The sequence below is a fragment of the Penaeus japonicus genome, unplaced genomic scaffold (genome assembly GCF_977035675.1).
Source record: "Penaeus japonicus unplaced genomic scaffold, GWHDUDI00000001_assembly GWHDUDI00000009, whole genome shotgun sequence".
Lineage (NCBI taxonomy): Eukaryota > Metazoa > Arthropoda > Malacostraca > Decapoda > Penaeidae > Penaeus > Penaeus japonicus.
In genome coordinates this window covers 38,297,769-38,317,768 of record NW_028234411.1, presented here as the reverse complement: position 1 = coordinate 38,317,768, position 20,000 = coordinate 38,297,769, and the positions used below count along the sequence as shown (strand labels likewise).

General features: G+C 46.9%; 1 protein-coding gene across 2 annotated transcripts in view; it reads left to right on the top strand.

The window, feature by feature from the left end:
- LOC122248291 (GAS2-like protein pickled eggs) overlaps positions 1–20,000 on the top strand; it is a 246,470-nt gene that overhangs the window by 17,197 nt on the left and 209,273 nt on the right. For both annotated transcript variants that reach the window (XM_086540073.1, XM_086540074.1), the window contains exons 2-3: positions 5,829–6,136; positions 11,120–11,357. In XM_086540073.1, the coding sequence (XP_086396199.1) occupies positions 5,829–6,136; positions 11,120–11,357 (546 nt within the window). The remainder of the gene's footprint in view (positions 1–5,828; positions 6,137–11,119; positions 11,358–20,000) is intronic.

Genomic DNA, 20,000 nt, shown 5'->3' with positions numbered 1-20,000 from the left:
TCGTGGACGGAGATTGCCCGTGCCTCTGCAAACCCGGATTCCTCACCTGGAGAAGACTTTGGGTGGCGGGTGATGGATTAATTTTTCTTCTTATTGCCTTATCAATGTGTTTTTTTTTAACGTGTAATAGTTGGAGTAGTATTTGCGTTTAGGTTTAGTTTTACCTTCGGTAATGCGCAGGGAATTTTATCCAGGATGTAGGCCTAGTGTCACAGGTCGCGGTGCCGTTACGCGGAGCTTCCCCGCGCAGCCACCGTAGCTGCATGTTAACCCTCATGGTGATCGGTAACCTTTGTGGTGGACCGAGATAACCATGGTGGGAGGCTGAGAGGGTGGAGGGGGAAGGGGCGTGGGGAATGGGAGGGGGAAGGGGAGGGGGATCCAAGCTCAACCACGCTCCCCTCCGTCACCCTTGGCGCTTCCTCGGTCCCGTATGTCTCGTTCTTGTCGTCTTTTTTTTTTGCCTACCTTGGATGTCGTCTTATACACTTTCTTTCTTTTGCTCTCTCTCTCTCTATCTATCTATCTATCTCTATCTCTCTATCTTTCTCCATCCCCCCTCTCTCTCTTCTCTCTCTCTCTCTCTCTCTCTCTCTCTCTCTCTCTCTCTCTCTCTCTCTCTCTCTCTCTCTCTCTCTCCTCTCTCTCTCTCCTCTCTCTCTCCTCTCTCTCTCTCTCCTCTCTCTCTCTCTCTCTCTCTCTCTCTCTCTCTCTCTCTCTCTCTCTCTCTCTCTCTCTCTCTCTCTCTCTCTCTCTCTCTCTCTCTCTCTCTCTCTCTCTCTTTCGTCTCTCTCTTTTGCGTCTCTCTCTCTCACTCTCCCTCTCTCTCTCTCACTCTCCCTCACTCCTACTTACTCACTATCCCCTCCTCTCCGCTTGCTGTCTCTCAGTTTTCCTTGCCTATCTAATTTTCCTCCATTTCACCCCCCACCCCCCGGACCATATTCTCCCCTTCCCTGCTGTGATATCAGATGTACCCTCCCATCACCCCCTCCAACCCCCCACCCCTTACAAGAACCCTCCCCGGTCTGTGTTGGTATACCCCCACCTCGGCTTATTTTCACTTCTCGTCACTTCCTATAAACACACACTCCCGTCGAGGAAACTCTTGTTGTCTCTCCCGATTCGATTTTGTTTTTTTGTATTTTTTAAAATTAATTTGTTTGTGAATCGGTTGACTCGTTTTGTGATGTATTTTGTTGTCTTTATTGTTGTTTTTTTTCGATTCGATTTTGTTTTGATATTGTCTCGCTTGTGATTTATTTGTTTTGATTTTACTTTATTTTCTTTCAGCTTTTCTTTATGCTTATCGCTTTCGCCCTTTTTTGATTTTCCTTCCTTGATTTCTCTTTGGGTTTCCCTTTGTCTCTTCTTCGTACTTGGGGAAATTATAACGTGATTCCTGTTACTTATTGCGACAATCCTCTGTGTCTCTCTGTCTCTCCCCTCCGCCTATCTCTTCATCATACCCGTCTTCTCTTCTCCCCTCACTCTTCCTTCCCTCTCCCCCCCCCTTATCATCCTATCACCTCCCTCTTCCCTCCATCATCCCTACCCCTTTCCCCTCAGTCCCTCTCCCTCCGTCATTCAATCCCACCCCTACCCCCTCGCCCTCCCCCTCCCCTCAGATCCTCTCCCTTTCGCGTCTCCGTCAACCCCTTCTCCTCCTTCATTTCCCCCCCCCCTCCCCTTCTATCAGCCCCTTCCCCCTCCCCCGTTTCCCCTCCCTTCCCCCCCCCCCCTCAAGCCCGACCCCCTCCTGCGGTAACGAGAAACACGTGGTAACTCTGGAGCTAATAACGTTTGTATTGGCGGAGTGACCTGTGCCTGGTAGGGGTCACGACCCGGTCTGACCCCTGTGCGACGTGGTTAGGGGGAGGAGGAGGGAGGGATGGGGTGAGGAAGGAGAGGTAGGGAAGGAGGGATAAGAAGGGAGGAGAGGGAGAGGAGGGAAAGATGAGGAGAAGAGGGGGACATGGGGAGAGGAGGGAGGAGAGAGGAGTGGCGGGGGGGGGGGGTGTTCAGGTTCTATTGTGTTGATCCTCTGACGCCTTTTATATACGGTATGTCGGTGTCTCTCCCCAGTCAATTTTCTTTACTGATTGTTTTTGCTTCTTGTTCAGTTATTTTTCTTATGTTTCTGTTTAGTTTTTAATTGAGGGGGGAAGGGAAGGGTCTCACATCACACACACACACACACACATGTGTGTGTGTGTGTGTGTGTGTGTGTGTGTGTGTGTGTGTGTGTATATATATATATATATATATATATATATATATATATATATATATATATATATATATATGTACACACATGTGTGTGTGTGTGTGCGTGTGTTAGTGTGTGTGTGTTTGTGTGTATGTGTGCGTGCATGTGTATGTGTATAGATATAAAATCCAGCGTCGCTTGTCACACCAGTACTCCCTCGAGCGCTGTAGAGGAACACCTCGTCCTCGGGGACATCAGAGTCCTGCCCCCCACGTGATTGCCTCGACTGGTCATTACACGAGAGTAATTAGCAATAAGGAACGAGTGCTTGTCTTAATTAATGGTATAATTCGCCTGCTTGGACTTCCCTTGATTTATCGTGTGTTTTCTTTCGTAATTACCTCGTTCGTTTCAACTCGTGGCGGAAAGAAAATGGCTGAGAGTCGAGTTTTTTCGTAGAAAAGTTTCTGATTTTTTTCTTACATTATATACCCATTTTCCTCTGACCGTCTGTCTATCTCTCTCTGCGTCTCTCTCTCTCTCTCTCTCTCTCTCTCTCTCTCTCTCTCTCTCTCTCTCTCTCTCTCTCTCTCTCTCTCTCTCTCTCTCTCTCTCTCTCTCTCTCTCTCTCTCTCTCTCTCTCTCTCTCTCTCCTCTCCTCCTCCCTCTCTCTTCTCTCTCTCTCTCTCTCCTCTCTCTCTCTCTCTCTCTCTCTCTCTCCCTCCTCCCTCCCCCCCTCTCTCTCTCTCTCTCCTCTCCTCTCCCTTCTCTCTCTCTCTCTCTCTCTCTCTCTCTCTCTCTCTCTCTCTCTCTCTCTCTCTCTCTCTCTCTCTCCTCTCCCTCCCCCCTCTCTCTCTCTCTCTCTCCTCTCTCTCTCCCCCTCCTCTCTCTCTCTCTCCTCTCTCTCTCTCTCTCTCTCTCTCTCTCTCTCTCTCTCTCTCTCTCTCTCTCTCTCTCTCTCTCTCTCTCTCTCTCTCTCTCCTTCCCCCCTCCCCCCCTCCCCCTCTCTCTCCCTCTCTCTCGTTCTCTCTTTTATTGATTTTTACATCTTCTTTCCTCTAACTTTCTCTTGTCTGCCTTCGCGGGATGTGTTCAATATCATGTATTTTTCTCTCATCATGTTGCTACATCCTGCACACGGCTGGTTATTTTGCCCGCATCCTGTGTTTAGATAATTCTCAAAACAACACATGCTGTCGGGTGTGTCGGTGTAGATTTCAAATTAATCCGGTCAATTCTCAGTGTTGAAAGAATTCGAAGTAAATTGTATTTTCGAAATGAAATAATTGTTTACGTAATGCCATCACGCTAAATTATGTTTCCACATTTTCCACATATTGCACGTGGGGATACTATGTTGTGTAAGATTATTTATTATGTGATACTACTTTTGTTATTCTTCATAGAATAATCATATAAGGACTATATAAAAGGAGCACGAATCCATGGTTTTCCTGAATTACAATTAACATGTATAGGAAGTATGTTTGAAGGCGATACATATACCTTGTTCTGGGTATAATCTTTTCTAGTATTACTAATATATTTATCTTCACTTCTCACTTCCCTTCTTCTCTCTCCCCTTTTTCATTTGGCTTCCCGTCTTATCCCTCTCGGTTATCCCCCCCTCTCCCTCCCTCCCTCTCTTCCTTCCTTCTCCCCTCTCCCTCCCTCTCCTCCTTCCTGCTCCCCTCTCCCTCCCTCTTTTCCTTCCTCCCCCCTCTCCCTCCCTCCCTCTCTTCCTTCCTCCCCCCCTTTCCCTCCCTCTCTCTCTTCCTTCCTGCTCCCCTCTCCCTCCCTCTCTTCCTTCCCCCCTCTCCCTCCCTCCCTCTCTTCCTTCCTCCCCCCACTCCCACCTTCCCTCTCTTCCTTCCCTCCCTCTCCTCCTTCCTCCCCCCTTCTCCCTCCCTCTCTTCCTTCCTCCCCCCCTCTCCCTCCCTCCCTCTCTTCCTTCCTCCCCCCTTTCCCTCCCTCTCTCTCTTCCTTCCTGCTCCCCTCTTCCTCCCTCTCTTCCTTCCCCCCTCTCCCTCCCTCCCTCTCTTCCTTCCTCCCCCCCTCTCCCTCCCTCCCTCTCTTCCTTCCTCCCCCCTCTCCCTCCCTCCCTCTCTTCCTTCCTCCCCCCTCTCCCTCCCTCCCTCTCTTCCTTCCTCCCCCCCTCTCCCTCCCTCCCTCCCTCTCTTCCTCCCCCCATCTCCCTCCCTCCCTCTATTCCTCCCCCCTCCCCCTCTCTCTTGATCCTACATGGAAATTAACCCACTTGTGGATAGTGGGTGTCCCTTACAGCTGATATTGATCTTGACTGGGTGACGTGTGTTGGGTATTTCGGTGTGATAAGGCCCGCGTGTGTAAGGGATGTGAGATATATGTTTTATTGATGTATTTCATTTCGATAAAGAACGGGGTGTGTTTTATGAGGTTGTGTGGTGTGTGAATAGCATTTTTTTTTGTTTGATACTATTTGTTGACTTATTCCGTTTCCTCATGAGGATATGGTTCTGATTTGTTTGTTTTCTTTCGATTAGTATCGTTTAACCAACTTCATAACCTCATATCAATCAGAAACACCTCCGACATCCCATAAAAAAAGTGATTTTCTTTAATATTTAACGAACGGTCATGCTGATATACTGAGCTGCCGTGACACTGAAACCGATCGAAAATCAATCCCTGCTGATTTTTACTTTTATTTTTGATGACGTCACGTTTACACCGCACTCTGATTCCTCGTTATGTAAGAGGAGGATGACGTCATCTCGCGCGTGGCATCTCGTCTTTCGGGAAGATTTGCCGATTTTGTCTTCGTGATGGAGGAAGCCACAGCGCGCGACTGCCTTCATTTCTAGTTTATATGTATATATATATATATATATATATATATATATATAAAAATATATATATATATATATATATATATATATATATATATATACACATATATGTACATATATATATATATGTCTGTGTATGTATGCATGCATGCATGTATGTATGTTTGTTTGTGTGTATGTGTGTGTATATAAATGTGTTTGTATGAACATATGTATGTATATATGTATGTGCATATGTGCACACACTCACAACGCGTCGCATGGTAGGACAGTTCCCGCCGTTAGGCCTACAGCCCGGGATGTATCACACAGTGAGCGCGAGTTCCCGACAACGATCACTTCTGCGGCCGCAAGAGCCTCCCGCCCGCCGCCGACACCGCACATTCCCGCGGGGGCGTTAGATTCTACGCGACCGTGTGGGCGGGTCTTGTGGGCGGGTGGATCGGGTGTCATCCTCGGAGGTGGCTCTCGGCGCATCTGCGAGCAACCCAAGCCGCCGCGAGGGTCAGAGGAGAGAGTTCATTCTCGAAGCGAGGGGGTGTGAAGGAAGGGATGGGGGGGGGGGGTTATCGCGTTTAGGGGAAGGAAAGGATTTTTTTTAAAGGGGAGTTGATTGAAGACATGTAAACGGAAAAGCAACCTGAGTAATTGATTCTTTAATAAGTTTAAGCTGCATTTCAGTATTGTTGTAACAAACAGGATCAGCTCCGTCCATTAGACCATGAATAACATATTTTCCAGAATGAATAACCAAATTTCCCTCGACTGAGCGCGCATTCTCTCTCCCGCAGCACGCCAACAACGTGCGGCGCCTGGCCGAGGAGCAGCGGCAGCAGGGCCTGTGCCCGGATGGCCCAGCCGCAGGCGGCGGCCGCAGGTTCTCCTCCAAGTGGGAGATCCCGCAATACGACGTGGTCTACCGCACCGACGTGGCGCCCGGCTCCTTCTTCGCCAGAGACAACGTGCACAACTTCATCGCCTGGTGCCGCGACCTCGGCATCTACGAGGTGCTGCTCTTCGAGACGGACGACCTCGTCATGAGGAAGAACGAGAAGCACGTCATCCTCTCGCTGCTGGAAGTGGCCCGGCGGGGCGCCAGGTGCGTGTTTCCCTTTTCTCTTCATCTTCACTTCTTCTCTTTCCCTTCCTCAACATCCGTGTTCGCGTCCCCCTCCTCCCTTCTTTCCTTCGTCTCTCTTCTCCCTCGTCTTCCTACGCTTCTCTTCCTCCTCCTCCTCCTCCTCCCTTCCTCATCCTACTCGTCCTCCTAATTCTTCTTTTCCTCCTCCTCTTCCCCCTTATTTTCCTACTTTTTCAAATTCCTCACTTTCCTCCTCCTCCACTAACTTTTCCTCCTTCTCTTCTTCCCCCTCCTCCTCCTCCTCTTTCTCCTCCTTCTCCTCCTCCCCCTCTTCTCTTTTTTCCTCTTCCTCCGTTTCCCCCTCCTCCACCAGCTCCTCCTCCTCTTCCTCCTCCTCCCCTTTTCTTCTTCCTCCTCCTCCCCCCCCTCCTCCACCAGCTCTTCCTCCTCCTCTTCCTCCTCCTCCCCTTTTCTTCTTCCTCCTCCTCCCCCCCCCTCCTCCACCAGCACTTCCTCCTCCTCCTCCTCCTCCTCCCCTTTTCTTCTTCCTCCTCCTCCCCCCCTCCTCCACCAGCTCTTCCTCCTCCTCCCCTTTTCTTCTTCCTCCTCCTCCCCCCCCTCCTCCACCAGCTCCTCCTCCTCTTCCTCCTCCTCCCCTTTTCTTCTTCCTCCTCCCCCCCCTCCTCCACCAGCTCTTCCTCCTCCTCCCCTTTTCTTCTTCTTCCCCCTCCCCCCTCCTCCACCAGCACTTCCTCCTCCTCCTCCTCCTCCTCCTCCTCCTCCTCCCCTTTTCTTCTTCCTCCATCTCCCCCCCTCCTCCTCCCCTCCTCCCCTCCTCCCCCCCCCTCCTCCACCAGCACTTCCTCCTCCTCCTCCTCCTCCTCCTCCTCCTCCTCCCCTTTTCTTCTTCCTCCATCTCCCCCCCTCCTCCTCCCCTCCTCCCCTCCTCCCCCTCCCCTCCTCCACCAGCACTTCCTCCTCCTCCTCCCCTTTTCTTCTTCCTCCATCTCCCCCCCTCCTCCTCCCCTCCTCCCCTCCTCCCCCTCCCCTCCTCCACCAGCACTTCCTCCTCCTCCTTCTTCTCCTCCTCCCCCCCTCCTCCCCTCCCCCCCCTCCTCCACCACCTCCTCCCCCCCTCCTCCTCCCCCCCCCCCTCCTCCCTCACTTCCTCCTCCTCCCCCCTCTCCTCCCCCCCTCCTTCCTCCTTCCTCCTCCCCCCCCTCCTCCACCAGCTCCTCCTCCTCCTCCTCCTCTTCCTCCTCCCTTTCCTCCCGTAACGGCACGTCAGATGGCACGTCAGAATCCCCTTCGTCACTTCCTGCACTTCCTCGTGTTGTCGTGAAAGGCACTTCCTTACGGTCTTTTGTCACTCCCTTTCTCTTCCTTTCCTTGTTTTCCATTTTCTGTGTGTCATCTTTATCATGTTACTTTGTTTTTTTCTCATCTTTATCATGTTACTTTGTTTTTTTCTCATCTTTATCCTGTTACTTTGTTTTTTTTTCTCTCATCTTTATCCTGTTACTTTGTTTTTTTTTCTCATCTTTATCATGTTACTTTGTTTTTTTTTCTCATCTTTATCCTGTTACTTTGTTTTTTTCTCATCTTTATCCTGTTACTTTGTTTTTTTTTTCTCATCTTTATCCTGTTACTTTGTTTTTTTCTCATCTTTATCATGTTACTTTGTTTTGTTTTCTCATCTTTATCATGTTACTTTGTTGTTTTTTTTCTCATCTTTATCATGTTACTTTGTTTTTTTTTTCTCATCTTTATCATGTTACTTTGTTTTTTTCTCATCTTTATCATGTTACTTTGTTTTTTTTTTCTCATCTTTATCCTGTTCATTGTCTTTGTATTAGTCGTGTTTAGTTGTTTTTGTTATCGCTGTACTTAAATTTTGTTTTTTTTTGCTATGTCTTTTATTTTTTTACGTTTTCTGTGTTTTTTGTTAGATTTTCTTTATTTATTTTATTGATTTATGATGTTCCTTCCATTCCTTTTTTTTACTCTTTCTCATGATTTTGGTTATGATTCATATCTGTCTTATCTCATTATCATAAGTCATCACGATCATCATTATCAAGATGATTAGATATCTTCCTCCTTATCATGCACTAGTTTGTTTGTTTGTTTGTTTGTTCTTAATTGTGATTACCCATGACTTTACAAGTATTATTGAAATATTTACAGATCTTATTTATTTCCTGACACTATCACCATCACTATCTTTATGCGAATGTATATGTGCGTGTCACAGTTATGGACATTATCATCACCACCTTTTAGTTGCCATGCACCATGCACTGACATCTTTACATCATTATCGCGCACTATCACTTACGCCATCACTGATTCACTTATTCACTATCACGGGCGGTTTTGTCATCACTCTCCTTTCAGTTGCATAATAATACTGACACTATTAATATCACTATCCTTTAACTGTCACTTACTATAGCAATCGGAAGGGGGGGTGGGGGATGAGGAGGAGGAGGGGGAACAGGAGGAGAATGAGGAAGAGGAAGCAAATAAAAGAAGGAAAGAAGAAGAAGATGATGATGTTGAAGAAGAAGAAGAGGAGGGAAGGGGGAGGAGTAGGAGGAAGAAGAAGAAGAAGAAGAAGAAGAAGAAGAAGAAGAAGAAGAAGAAGAAGAAGAAGAGGAGGAGGAGGAGGAGGAGGAGGAGGAGGAGGAGGAGGAGGAGGAGGGGGAGGGGAAGAGGAGGAGGAAGAAGAAGAAGAAGAAGAAGAAGAAGAAGAAGAAGAAAGAAGAAAAAGAAAAAGAAGAGGAGGAGAAGAAGGAGGGGAGGAGGAGGAAGAAGAAGAAGAAGAAGAAGAAGAAGAAGAAGAAGAAGAAGAAGAAGAAGAAGAAGAAGAAGAAGAAGAAGAAGAAGAAGAAGAAGAGAAGGCTAGGGAAGGAATAGGGGGAGGAGAAGGAGAAGGAGAACAAGAACAAGAACAAGAAGAACATGTATAACCAGAAGAACAAGAAGAAGAAGAAAAAAAAAATGAATAGGAAAAGAAGATCCAAATAACCCATCGACGGTTTCCGTTACGGGAGGGTCGTGCAGGGGTGGGGGTAGGGGTAGGGGTGGGGGGTGGGGGTTGAGTAGTTCGATAGAGCTGTTGTAAGAAGCGTAATTATTCGCTAATTAAATCGCGCTGTGGGATCCGTTTTACCGGCTCGCGAAACCATAGGTGTGATGATTGCCTCCGGATCCAGCTGTTGTTTGTGGTGATAGGATGGGAAATGAAAGAGAGAAAGAAAAAAAAGAAAAATGGAAAAAGATGGCCGTTGTTCGTGGGATCTTGTCGTTGATACAGATTTGTGTGTCGTGGTTATGTTATTGTCGTCTGTCATCTGTATCGTCATCATAGTCTTTATTTCTATCTTCACATTCGCAACCATAGTCATAATTATAGCCATAGTTACAGTCGCACAGGTAGGCAGACAGGCAGGCAGGCAGGCAGGCAGGCAGGCAGGCAGGCAGGCAGGCAGGCAGGCAGGCAGGCAGGCAGGCAGGCAGGCAGGCAGGCAGGCAGGCAGACAGACAAGCAGACAAACAGACAGACAGACAGACAAGCAGACAGACAAACAGACAAGCAGACAGACAGACAAGCAGACAAACAGACAGACACACACACACATACACACACACACACACACACACACACACACACACACACACACACACACACACACACACACACACACACACACACACACACACACACACACACAGCTAGAGAAAGGGAGAAGGGGAGAATATACCTTCGTGTGTACAATCATCAAGTTTATTGTTCGCTGTTGGTCATTATGGAGCGGAAAGTCTAAAATTAGGACATGTATTCTGCGTTTGACATTATGCGGAAGCTTTGGAAGAGGAGAAAGGGGAGGAGGATAGAAGTAATAGAAAGAGGAGTAGGAGAAGGAGACGGAGGAAGGGGAGGAGAAGGAGAAGGAGACGGAGGAAGGAGAAGGAGAAGGAGAAGGAGGAAGGGGAGGAGGAGTAGGAGTAGGAGAAGGAGAAGGAGAATGAGGAAGGAGGAAGGAGAGGAGAAGGAGTAGGAAAAGGGGAAGGGGAAGGGGAAGGAGAAGGGGGAAGAAGGAGTATGGAGAGGTGAAGGGGAAGAAGGAAAATTAATAATGGTTATGATTATTATATTTGTATTAATTATACTAAGGAAAATTAGCAATGATAATGGTAATGACATTACTTTATTGATAGACAAACAAATTCCAGAAAAGAGCCTCATAAGTTAACATTCTCTCTCTAAAAAAAAAACATGTATCAATCCCAGCCACACTACCAACTCCATAAAAAATAATCTAATCGTCATCTTAGAAAGATAAAAAGATAAAATGGTCGTATTCTCGTATTTCTAATATGTTTTATCGATTCATCTGACAATTAGAATGAAAGAATAGTTCATTCATTACCTTTACGTTAGTTCCGAATCGGTTCCAATTTGATACAGTTTGGTATCATTTCAGTTCAAAAACGTAAATTCCAGTTCCGTACCAATTCACCCCCCCCCCATCGTCCAATCCATTCCAGTTCATTTCACAATAGACACCATTTGTATTAAAACATTTTTTTTAATACGATTGAGTTGAACATGTTTGGATAGCTATTCATTCGTGAATTGTTTATATAATCCTATCTTTATTTTATTCAATTTAATGATTTGCTTTCTTGATTTGTTTATTCGCTTATCTTATCGTTGTGTTATTTATTTTCTTATTTGTGATTGGGTTATGTATTCATTTCTGATTGACTGATTCGTTTTTTGACTGATTCACTGATTTCACGAATCGATATTGCACGCCCTTCAAATTGACCCTTCCCCCCCCTCTCCTCCCTTTTCCACAAGCCCCCCCACCCCCCAAGCCCTTCAAAACTGACCCTTCCCCCCCTCTCCTCCCTTTTCCACAAGCCCCACCCACCCCCAACCCCCAAGCTCTTCAAAAACTAACCCTCCCTCCCTTCTCTTCCCTCCCTCAGGTACGGCATGGCGGCGCCCTTGCTGGTGCAGATGGAACACGACATCGACCGAGAGATGGAGAAAGACCGTCTGGCGGAGGAACGGCGAGAGAACGGGGGTCTTTGCGGGGGCGAGTTCGACCACGACAACGACGACTGGCACGAGGACGGGGAGGACCTCGAGGCCGAGACGCCGCAGATGTTCTACGGTCCTCAGGCGCAGATCATCACCAACGATCTCAAAAGTCTGGATGAAATGGTGAGTAGATTTCGGGACTGTTTTTTTTTTTTTTTTTTTTTTTTTCTTGGAGATGGGGTGTCGTTTTTTTTTTTTAATAGGTTGTTAGTTTCTTTTCTTTTTTGGGTGGACGTTCTTTTTATTTTTTAGATATATATATATTTTTTTATTATTTTCTTTTTCCTTTTTGGGTGTGTTTCTGTACGTGTCTTTTTTTAGTGTGCGTTGGTGTTTTTTGTTGTTGTTGTTGTTGTTCTGTGATGGTTATTGTTGTTTGTCTTTGTCTCCTTCGTCTGCCTGTCTGTTTGTCGTTTCCCTCTCTCTCCCTCTCTTTCTTTCTCTATCGATCTAACTATCTATCGATTTATCTATCTATCTCTCCATCTCTCCTCATTCTCCCTTTCCCCCTCTCTCCCTTTCCCTATTTTCCATCTTTAGCAGTTGCAAGGTTATTTGCATCATTATCAACCTGAGACGTGGAATTTTTCACGTTCCTGTTTGCTTTATGAGTGTTATTAGATTATTAGATTATGAGTGTAGTTTGCACAGATCGCAGCCTCAAAGATACCAAGTAGCTCTTCTAGTATGTTCTCAAGGAAGTAATGAAGAAAAGGGGAATAAATAAGGGAAAATGGGGAAGGTGTAAGCGGCAAAGGGGGTGGGGGTAAGAAGTGAGAGGAAAGGGGGAAGGATAAATGAGGGATAAAGTAGGACGAAATGAGGAAAAATGTGGGGGGGGGGAGGAATGAGGCGAAAGGTGAGGGAGGAGAGAATTGAGGGGAAAGATGAGGGTAATAAAGGGTAAAATGGGTAAGACCTCGAGTATTGCCATCGTGGTCGTGTTTAGGGAGGAGGGGGAGATAGGTAAACGATCTGCCTCAGTCTCGGCGAGGAAGAAAGGGAAAGATTGCCATTTTATCTGCAGAAAAAAAAGAAGAAAAAGAAAAAAGGACGTGATGCGAAAAATGGCCCGGGTTGCGAGGAGATCGATTCGTAGAGGCGGTTTGATGTCGCTCGGCGGGGACGCGGATCTCGACCTCGGACAAAGGACTCTTCTTAGAAACGTCCGGGGGAAACGTAATGAATTTGCCTAATTGTTATTCCTGAGATGATACACGGGGAAGGGCTGGGGGAGATGGGGATTCTTTGTTGTAGCCATCCAGGGGAAAAGGACGCACGTATGTACATGTACGTATACACAAACACACACACACACACACAGAGGGAGAGGGAGAGGGAGAGGGAGAGGGAGAGGGAGAGGGAGAGGGAGAGGGAGAGGGAGAGGGAGAGGGAGAGGGAGAGAGAGAGAGAGAGAGAGAGAGAGAGAGAGAGAGAGAGAGAGAGAGAGAGAGAGAGAGAGAGAGAGAGAGAGAGAGAGACTTGCATCAACGTACGTGCAAGACGTATCCTCCTCGCTGTCCCCTTCCCTACAAACATGCTCCCACCCCAAGGAAAAGCTGCTCCAATCCCGGCATGTGAGTCCAGGTGCACCGGTCGTGAGTTGAGGAAATTTGCAGGTGTCAAACGCACATTGACCGCGCTACAGGTGTCACCAAGGCGTACACATGTGTTCCATTTGTCACGTGATAACTTAGTGTAAGGGGCCGTGTATGTAAAGGATATACTGCCCAAGTGGGACGTGTGTTTAGGGGTTCTGCGTCTATTTACATGCATGCGTATGTATGGTGGATGTAAAAGGTGAAAGGTAGGGACGTTGATGGTGGTTGTGATGTCAGAATGGGTGTGGTGACGTTAGTGGTGTTTTGGAGCGAGTGTGGTGGAAGAAGTGATGTCAAACCGAGTGTAGTTGACCGACCCACTTCCCACGGCACTCGCTGACTTACAGACGTACACAGACTGACCCCCCGCCATGCTCACGCACGCGCACACGCCACCACAACTCACACACGCGCACGTACACAAACACTAGTACACACATGCACCCCTTCCACACAAATACACACACGGTCTAACATACAAATGCGCAGTTTATCTCAATGTACAGTTGTTAATGAGAATATATGCTAATTGTGCGAAAGAATATATATTGAATATATTAACATTTGTGTGTGTGTGTGTGTGTGTGTGTGTGTGTGTGTGTGTGTGTGTGTGTGTAAGTGCGTGTAAGTGCATGCGTGTATGCATGTATTTATATATGTATGTATAGTATACATAAATACACACATCACCTACACACTTCCCTGTCTCCTCTTCATTTTACTTGTTGTACCGCCTTCTCATAACCCTTGCCCTCCCCCTCCCTCCCTCCACCTCTCTCTCCCCCTCCTTCACACAATCTCAATGTGCGCAAGTTCACCATGTCTTTGAAGGAACGAAAACCCCTTTGTAATTGGTGTGGTTGTTATGGGGGTGTGGTGAGGGGGGAGGTAAGAAAAGGGTGATGGAGGGGAGGGAGGGAGGGAGGGGTGGAGGGGATCAGCTGCATTCACGCCCTACTTCCGGCCTTTTAAAAGCAGGGAAAAAAGGAGGGAAAAGGCTTTTATTTGCGCGCTAATAACCTCTTCACCCTTCGCCCATTAAATGTTTGTAGCAGAGTCTCCGAAAAAAAACACTTATTCACATATCACTAAATCTCATCGTTCTAAGATAAAGTCGCTGTCATTGTTATCATTAGCCGAGATGTAGCCAAGACAGCCCGCAGTCATAACACTTCGGTCATGTGTCATATTAAGAACACTTACGGCTTATAAACGCTCTGCTATGCCGCATCTCGCCGTACTTTCTTTGTTTTGTTTTTTTCAATTCCTAACTCCATCTCTCCCTCCCATCCTCCTTCCCTTCCTCCATCCCTCCTTCCCACCCCTTCCTAACTTCTTAGCTCCCTCTCTCTTTTCATTATCCTGTTCCATCTCCTCCTCTCCCTTTTTCCCTCATACTCTTCCTCTCCTTCTCATCCTCCTCTTCCTCCTCCTCCTCCTCCTTCTCCTCCTCCCCCCTCTTCCTTCGCACTTAACCCTTCCCTCTCCCTCCCTCCTTCTCCACAATCTCCAATTAGGGCTGACGTGTGGCGTTGACTTGCTAAATCTCAGAATTGAAGTGCCTTGTCAGATATATATGTTCAAGAGGGAATTAAATGGAAAGGGTAAAGGGTCAGGAGGAGTAAGGAGGGAAGGGGAAGGGGTCAGGACGAGTGAGGGGAGAAGGGGAAGGGGTCAGGAGGAGTGAGGGGAGAAGGGAAACGAGTCAAGAGGAGTGAGGGGAAAAGGGGAAGGGGTTAGGACGAGTGAGAGTGGAAAAAAAGGGGAGGGAAGAAAAAGGAGAAAGGGAAGAGAGAGGGAAAAGTGGGATGAGGAGGATAATATAAAGAAAAGAGAGGGAAGGAGTAGGGAAGGGTGAGAATATACATACGAAGGGAAGATATAAAAAATGAGAAGAGAGAAAAAAGAAAGAGAAAGAGAAAGAGAAAATAAGAGGAGTGAAAGAGAAGAATAAAATGAATAGATAAAGAAAGAGAGCAAGAGCGAGAGAGAGAGAGAGAGAGAGAGAGAGAGAGAGAGAGAGAGAGAGAGAGAGAGAGAGAGAGAGAGAGAGAGAACGAGGCGTAAAATATAACATCAAAGCCTTCCGGACAGTTATCTCTGATCCTAAGCCCGAGATGAGAAAGATTACTGCTAACTTGCGGTCGGAGCCGAAAGAGGGTTGGGTGGGGGTGGGGGTAGGGATGGGGGTAGGAAAGGGAGTTTGGAAAGGGGGCTTGAAAAGGGTGCGGGGGGGAGGACTAAAAAGCGGAAGTGAAATAAGTGTATGGAGATAAATGGAGGAGGAGGAGGTGAGATCAAGAGAGATTAAGAGTTCCGTAATAAGATCAATAAAAGGTCGAGGATAAAGCAGATTCGGGGTGTTCTTTTGCCAAGGGTCAAAGGGGGAGAGGGAGGTGGGTGGAGAGGGGGGGATAGGGTGAGAGGGCGAGTGGGAAGATTGTGGGGAGGGGGGGGTGAGGTGGGAAGGGGTAAGGGAGTGTTGGTGAAGATGGGGAGGAGGGGGGGAGGAAAGGAAAGCTAACGAGAAGTACTCTCGGAAGTTTAAGGAAAAGATTAAGACATCTTTGAGTATTCATAACTCTTCATCCTTTTCAAAAGGAGAGACGAGAGAGAGAGAGAGAGGAGAGGGAGGGGGAGGAGGAGGGGAGGGGGCGAAAAGGTTTATGGAAGGGAACAGACATTCTGAAGTGACGTCTCTACAGAACGTTCGGACTCAAGGATCGGCAAAGTGTTTGAGATTTACGGGATGAACGTAAAGTGACATAATAGAACTTGGGAGTTTGGGGAGCGAAGGAAAGCCGACTGGTTCTTTGTAGTCGGATTGTAAGCTTTTATTACGCGCGCGCGCACATGCACACACACACACACACACACACACACACACACACACACACACACACACACACACACACACACACACACACACACACACACACACACACGCACACGCACACGCACGCACACAAGCACACACAAACAAACACATGCACAGACACACACACACCAACGCACACTTACACAATACTTAACCTCATTCAGTGCCTTCAAAAACTCCGAACCTACAAGAGAGAGAAAAAAACAACAACAACTCGAAGAACAAGCAATAAAACTCCCACATAATGACATAACAGCGCCCTCGCCCGAGTGTGTTCCTTTTTGGAAACCCTTCGGAAACCCTTCGGAAACCCTTCGGAAACCCTTCGGAGACGCTGTGTTATTCTTACAGTACGGTTTCCATACCCCGCTAAGGGATTCCCTGGAGGTTCCCACGCTGGCTCTGGCTTTGGGGTTGAGGACGCTATTGTTTTAGATTGTCGTTTTTCCTTTCTTTCTTTCTTTTTTTTTGTATTATCGTTTATTATTTTATGTATTGTCTCCCTCATTCGGTCTGGGTTGTTCTTTCTCTCCCTCTCCTTCTCTCTCTCCCTCTCCTTCTCTCTCTCCTTCTCTCTCTCTCTCCCTCTCCTTCTCTCTCTCTCTCTCTCTCTCTCTCTCTCTCTCTCTCTCCCTCTCCTTCTCTCTCTCTCTCTCTCTTTCTCATCTCTATGATTTTCCTTTTTTCTCTTTCTCTCTTTTCTTCTATGTTCTTCCTTCTCTTCTTTTCTCCTCGCCTCTCCTCTCTCTCTCTCTCTCTCTCTCTCTCTCTCTCTCTCTCTCTCTCTCTCTCTCTCTCTCTCTCTCTCTCTCTCTCTCTCTCTCTCTCTCTCTCTCTCTCCCTCCCTCCCTCCTCCTCTCTCTCTCTCTCTCTCTCTCTCTCTCTCTCTCTCTCTCTCGTGTGATTATGTATCCACTTAACGCTCTTGCATTCGTTGTCTCTGAATGTGTTTGTTTCGAGGAGCCTTCTTAAAGCCGTGAGATTTGAGTGTTTGTGGGAACTTTTGTGCGGCTAGTCTGCCTCTTTTGTTTTTCTTTGTAACCTTTTTTCGCGTTCACTTCACTGCCATTGGTTGTGTTTCATCTTTTTTATTTTTTCACTTTCGGTCTCCTATAGTCTCTCATTGCCCCCCCTCCCCCCACCTTTTTTTTATCTTGTCTTCCCATCCCTTTTTATTTTTTTTTTATTCCCTTCCTTCTTCCTTGTTCCTATCTTCCCTCCTTCCCTTTCACCTCTCCCTCCTTCCTCTAAACTTCCCTCCCCCCCCCTCTCCATCCCACCTCTCCCTCCTTCCTCCCACCTCCTCCTTCCTCCCACACTCTGTTACCTCTCCATCACCTCCTTCCTCTATCTCTCTCGCCGCACCTTCAGTATTTACAGTCCTTCCCCCTCATTTACTTCGAGCTTTTCTGAAGATAATGCAACCTCCTTCCCTCCCCCTCCCCCCTCCCTTCCCCACTTATGTCAACAAGCCAAGGCCGCCTTCAAGATAGCCGTTGTCGAGAGCCCGCTTCCGTTGGTTCTGTTGTTTCCTGTTGATATGGTCATTACTGTTATTTTTTATCTTTTTTATCTTGGGATTAGTATCTTTGTGTGTGTGTGTGTGTGTGTGTGTTTGTGTGTGTGTGTGTGTGTGTGTGTGTGTGTGTGTGTGTGTGTGTGTGTGTGTGTGTGACTGACTGTGTAAACGGGAAATGTTACATAGAAGTCCGTTTATGGTATTGTTGTGTTGTCTTCCTATCGATTCTTTTTGTCTCTCTTATCTTTTTGATATAATAAATGTATTTCTCTTATCTTTTATTCTTATTTTGAAGTGAATGAATGAATATAAACTAAACAAAATGAAATTGCGATTTCGTTCTTATATGCGAGGTTGACGAAGATAATGATTGGCCCCCCTTTTTTTCTTGACATCATCTAAGATCAATTTATTAACTGATTCGACAATCATACAACCAAAAACAAAACAAAACAAAAGATAACCCACCACGGTTCCGAACTCAAAGTTAAACTCAAACCGTCATTCAATTCAAATTTAAAAGATGTTCTGCCTTGGATCTTAATGAACTCCCTCGTGTTAATGGCTCCTTCACTCGCGTAGCCCGTAGATGTTATTGGTGAATTCCACGATTTATTGATAGAGCGATAAGGATGTGGATTTGAAGGGGAAAGAGAAGGGGGATATGGGAGAAAGGGAGAAGGGGGAAAAAGAAGAGATGTTTTATGATTACTGAAGGGGCTGAGAGAGGAGAAGGAGGAGGAAGAAGAAGGGAGGATAGGGAGGTAGTAATCGAAGAAAAAGCAGATTCTTAGAACAAGAAAAAGGAACAGAGGAGGAGGAGGAGAAAGAAGAATAAGAGGGAAAGGAAAATGAGGAGGAGGAGATAGAGAATGAAATAGAAAAGGAGGAGGAGAAGAAGATAGAAGAGGAGGGAAGAAGAGGAGAAGGAGAAAGAGAAAAAGAAGAAAAATGAGGAGGGGGGAGGGGGAGGGGGAGAACGTATTGTAGTTGGGTTTATGACGCGTCAGTGAACACGCACGATGCACAGCCGTGGTTGGAATTCGGGGGTTATATAGAGCAGTCATCCCGCGGTCTGGGGGGGGGGGGTGCCAGCAGTGGGGAACAGGAGGAATTAGAGGTATAAGGGAGGAAGGGGAGGAGGAGGAAGAGGAAGAAGAAGAAGAAGAAGAAGAACAAGAAGAAGAAGAAGAAGAAGAAGAAGAAAAGAAGGAGAGGGAGGGGGGGAAGGGGGAAAAGAGGAAGAGTAAGAAGTGTGAGAGGAGGAGAAGGAGAAGGAGAATAATGAGAATGATAGATAGATAGAGAGAGAGAGAGAGAGAGAGAGAGAGAGAGAGAGAGAGAGAGAGAGAGAGAGAGAGAGAGATAGAGAGAGATTTGATTTGATTTTGATATGTTTATTCATACTATATACATTGTATACACATGAATAGGCATAGGAACTATGCCTAAATGATTTGTACAGTTCATATTAGATTCTGAGACATACATTGTTGGTAAAGCAGATATTACTGTGACCCTGTCAATAAATAAGCTAGAGCAAAGCTATACATAAGACATAGTAGTGTATGTATATCACTCTAGAGAGGCCTTGCAATTTTATCTATGAGAGAGAAAGAAAGAGAAAAAGAGAGAGAGAGAGAGAGAGCCAGCGAGCGACAGAGATAGCGAGAGGGACAAAAAAAAAGACAGGTGAAAGAAAAAAAAAATGAATAGAATAAATAACGCCATTGTCGGCCCCTTCCCTTCCCCTTCCGACCCAGCACCGGAAGCTAGGGAGATCACTTCCCCTGCAACGCCTCTTCCTTCAAGCGTCATCGGGTTATCTCACCATCTCCTTTGTTGTTATTATCACTTTTTTGTTGTTGTGTTGACATGTTATATCCAGTGACGCGCCCTTCCTTCCTTCTTTCCTTCGTTCTCCACTTCCTCTTTGTCGTTCACCGCTTCCTTCTTTGTGACTTTCCGTTCGTCGGGGTGTCGTTTTTATTTTAGTCTGGGCTTCTTTTTTGTATTTTCTGACTTGCTTTTTCATATATATATTTTTTCTTCTTAATTTTCTTATTTCCATCTCCTTTTTCTTCTTCTTTTTCTTCTTTACCTCTCCATCCTCCCTCTCTGTCTTCATATCCCTCTCCCGCAAACTCATCGCTTCTCCTCCTCCTCCTCCTCCTCCTCCTCCTCCTCCCCCCCTCCTCCTTCTCCTTCTCCTTCTCCTTCTCCTTCTCTTCTTTTCCCTCCTCTTCCTCTCTTCCTCTCTCCCTCCTCTTTATCCCTTCCTCTCTCCCTCCCCCTTCCTCCTTTCCTTCCTCTTCTTCTCTTCTTCGGCCACCTTCTTCTCCTCCTCCTCACTCTGCCTCCTCCTCCCTTCTTTCCTCTTCTTTTTCTTCTCCCTGATCTTCTTCTCCTCTTCCATCCTCTTTTTCTCCCCACTTCTTTCCTCCTCTTCTTCTCGTCTCTGCTCCTCCTCCTCCCTGCTCCTCCTCCTCCTTGCTCCTCCTCCTCCTCCCTGCTCCTCCACTTCTTCCTCCTCCTCCTCCTCCCTGCTCCTCCACTTCCTCCTCCCTGCTCCTCCACTTCCTCCTCCCTGCTCCTCCATCTTCCTCCTCCTCCATCTTCCTCCTCCCTGCTCCTCCACTTCCTCCTCCTCCATCTTCCTCCTCCCTGCTCCTCCACTTCCTCCTCCTCCTCCGACAACAAGAACAGTCGGAGAATCGCAGACGGAGGGAGGTCGGTTATCGCCCCAATCAGCACAGGCCATAAAGCAG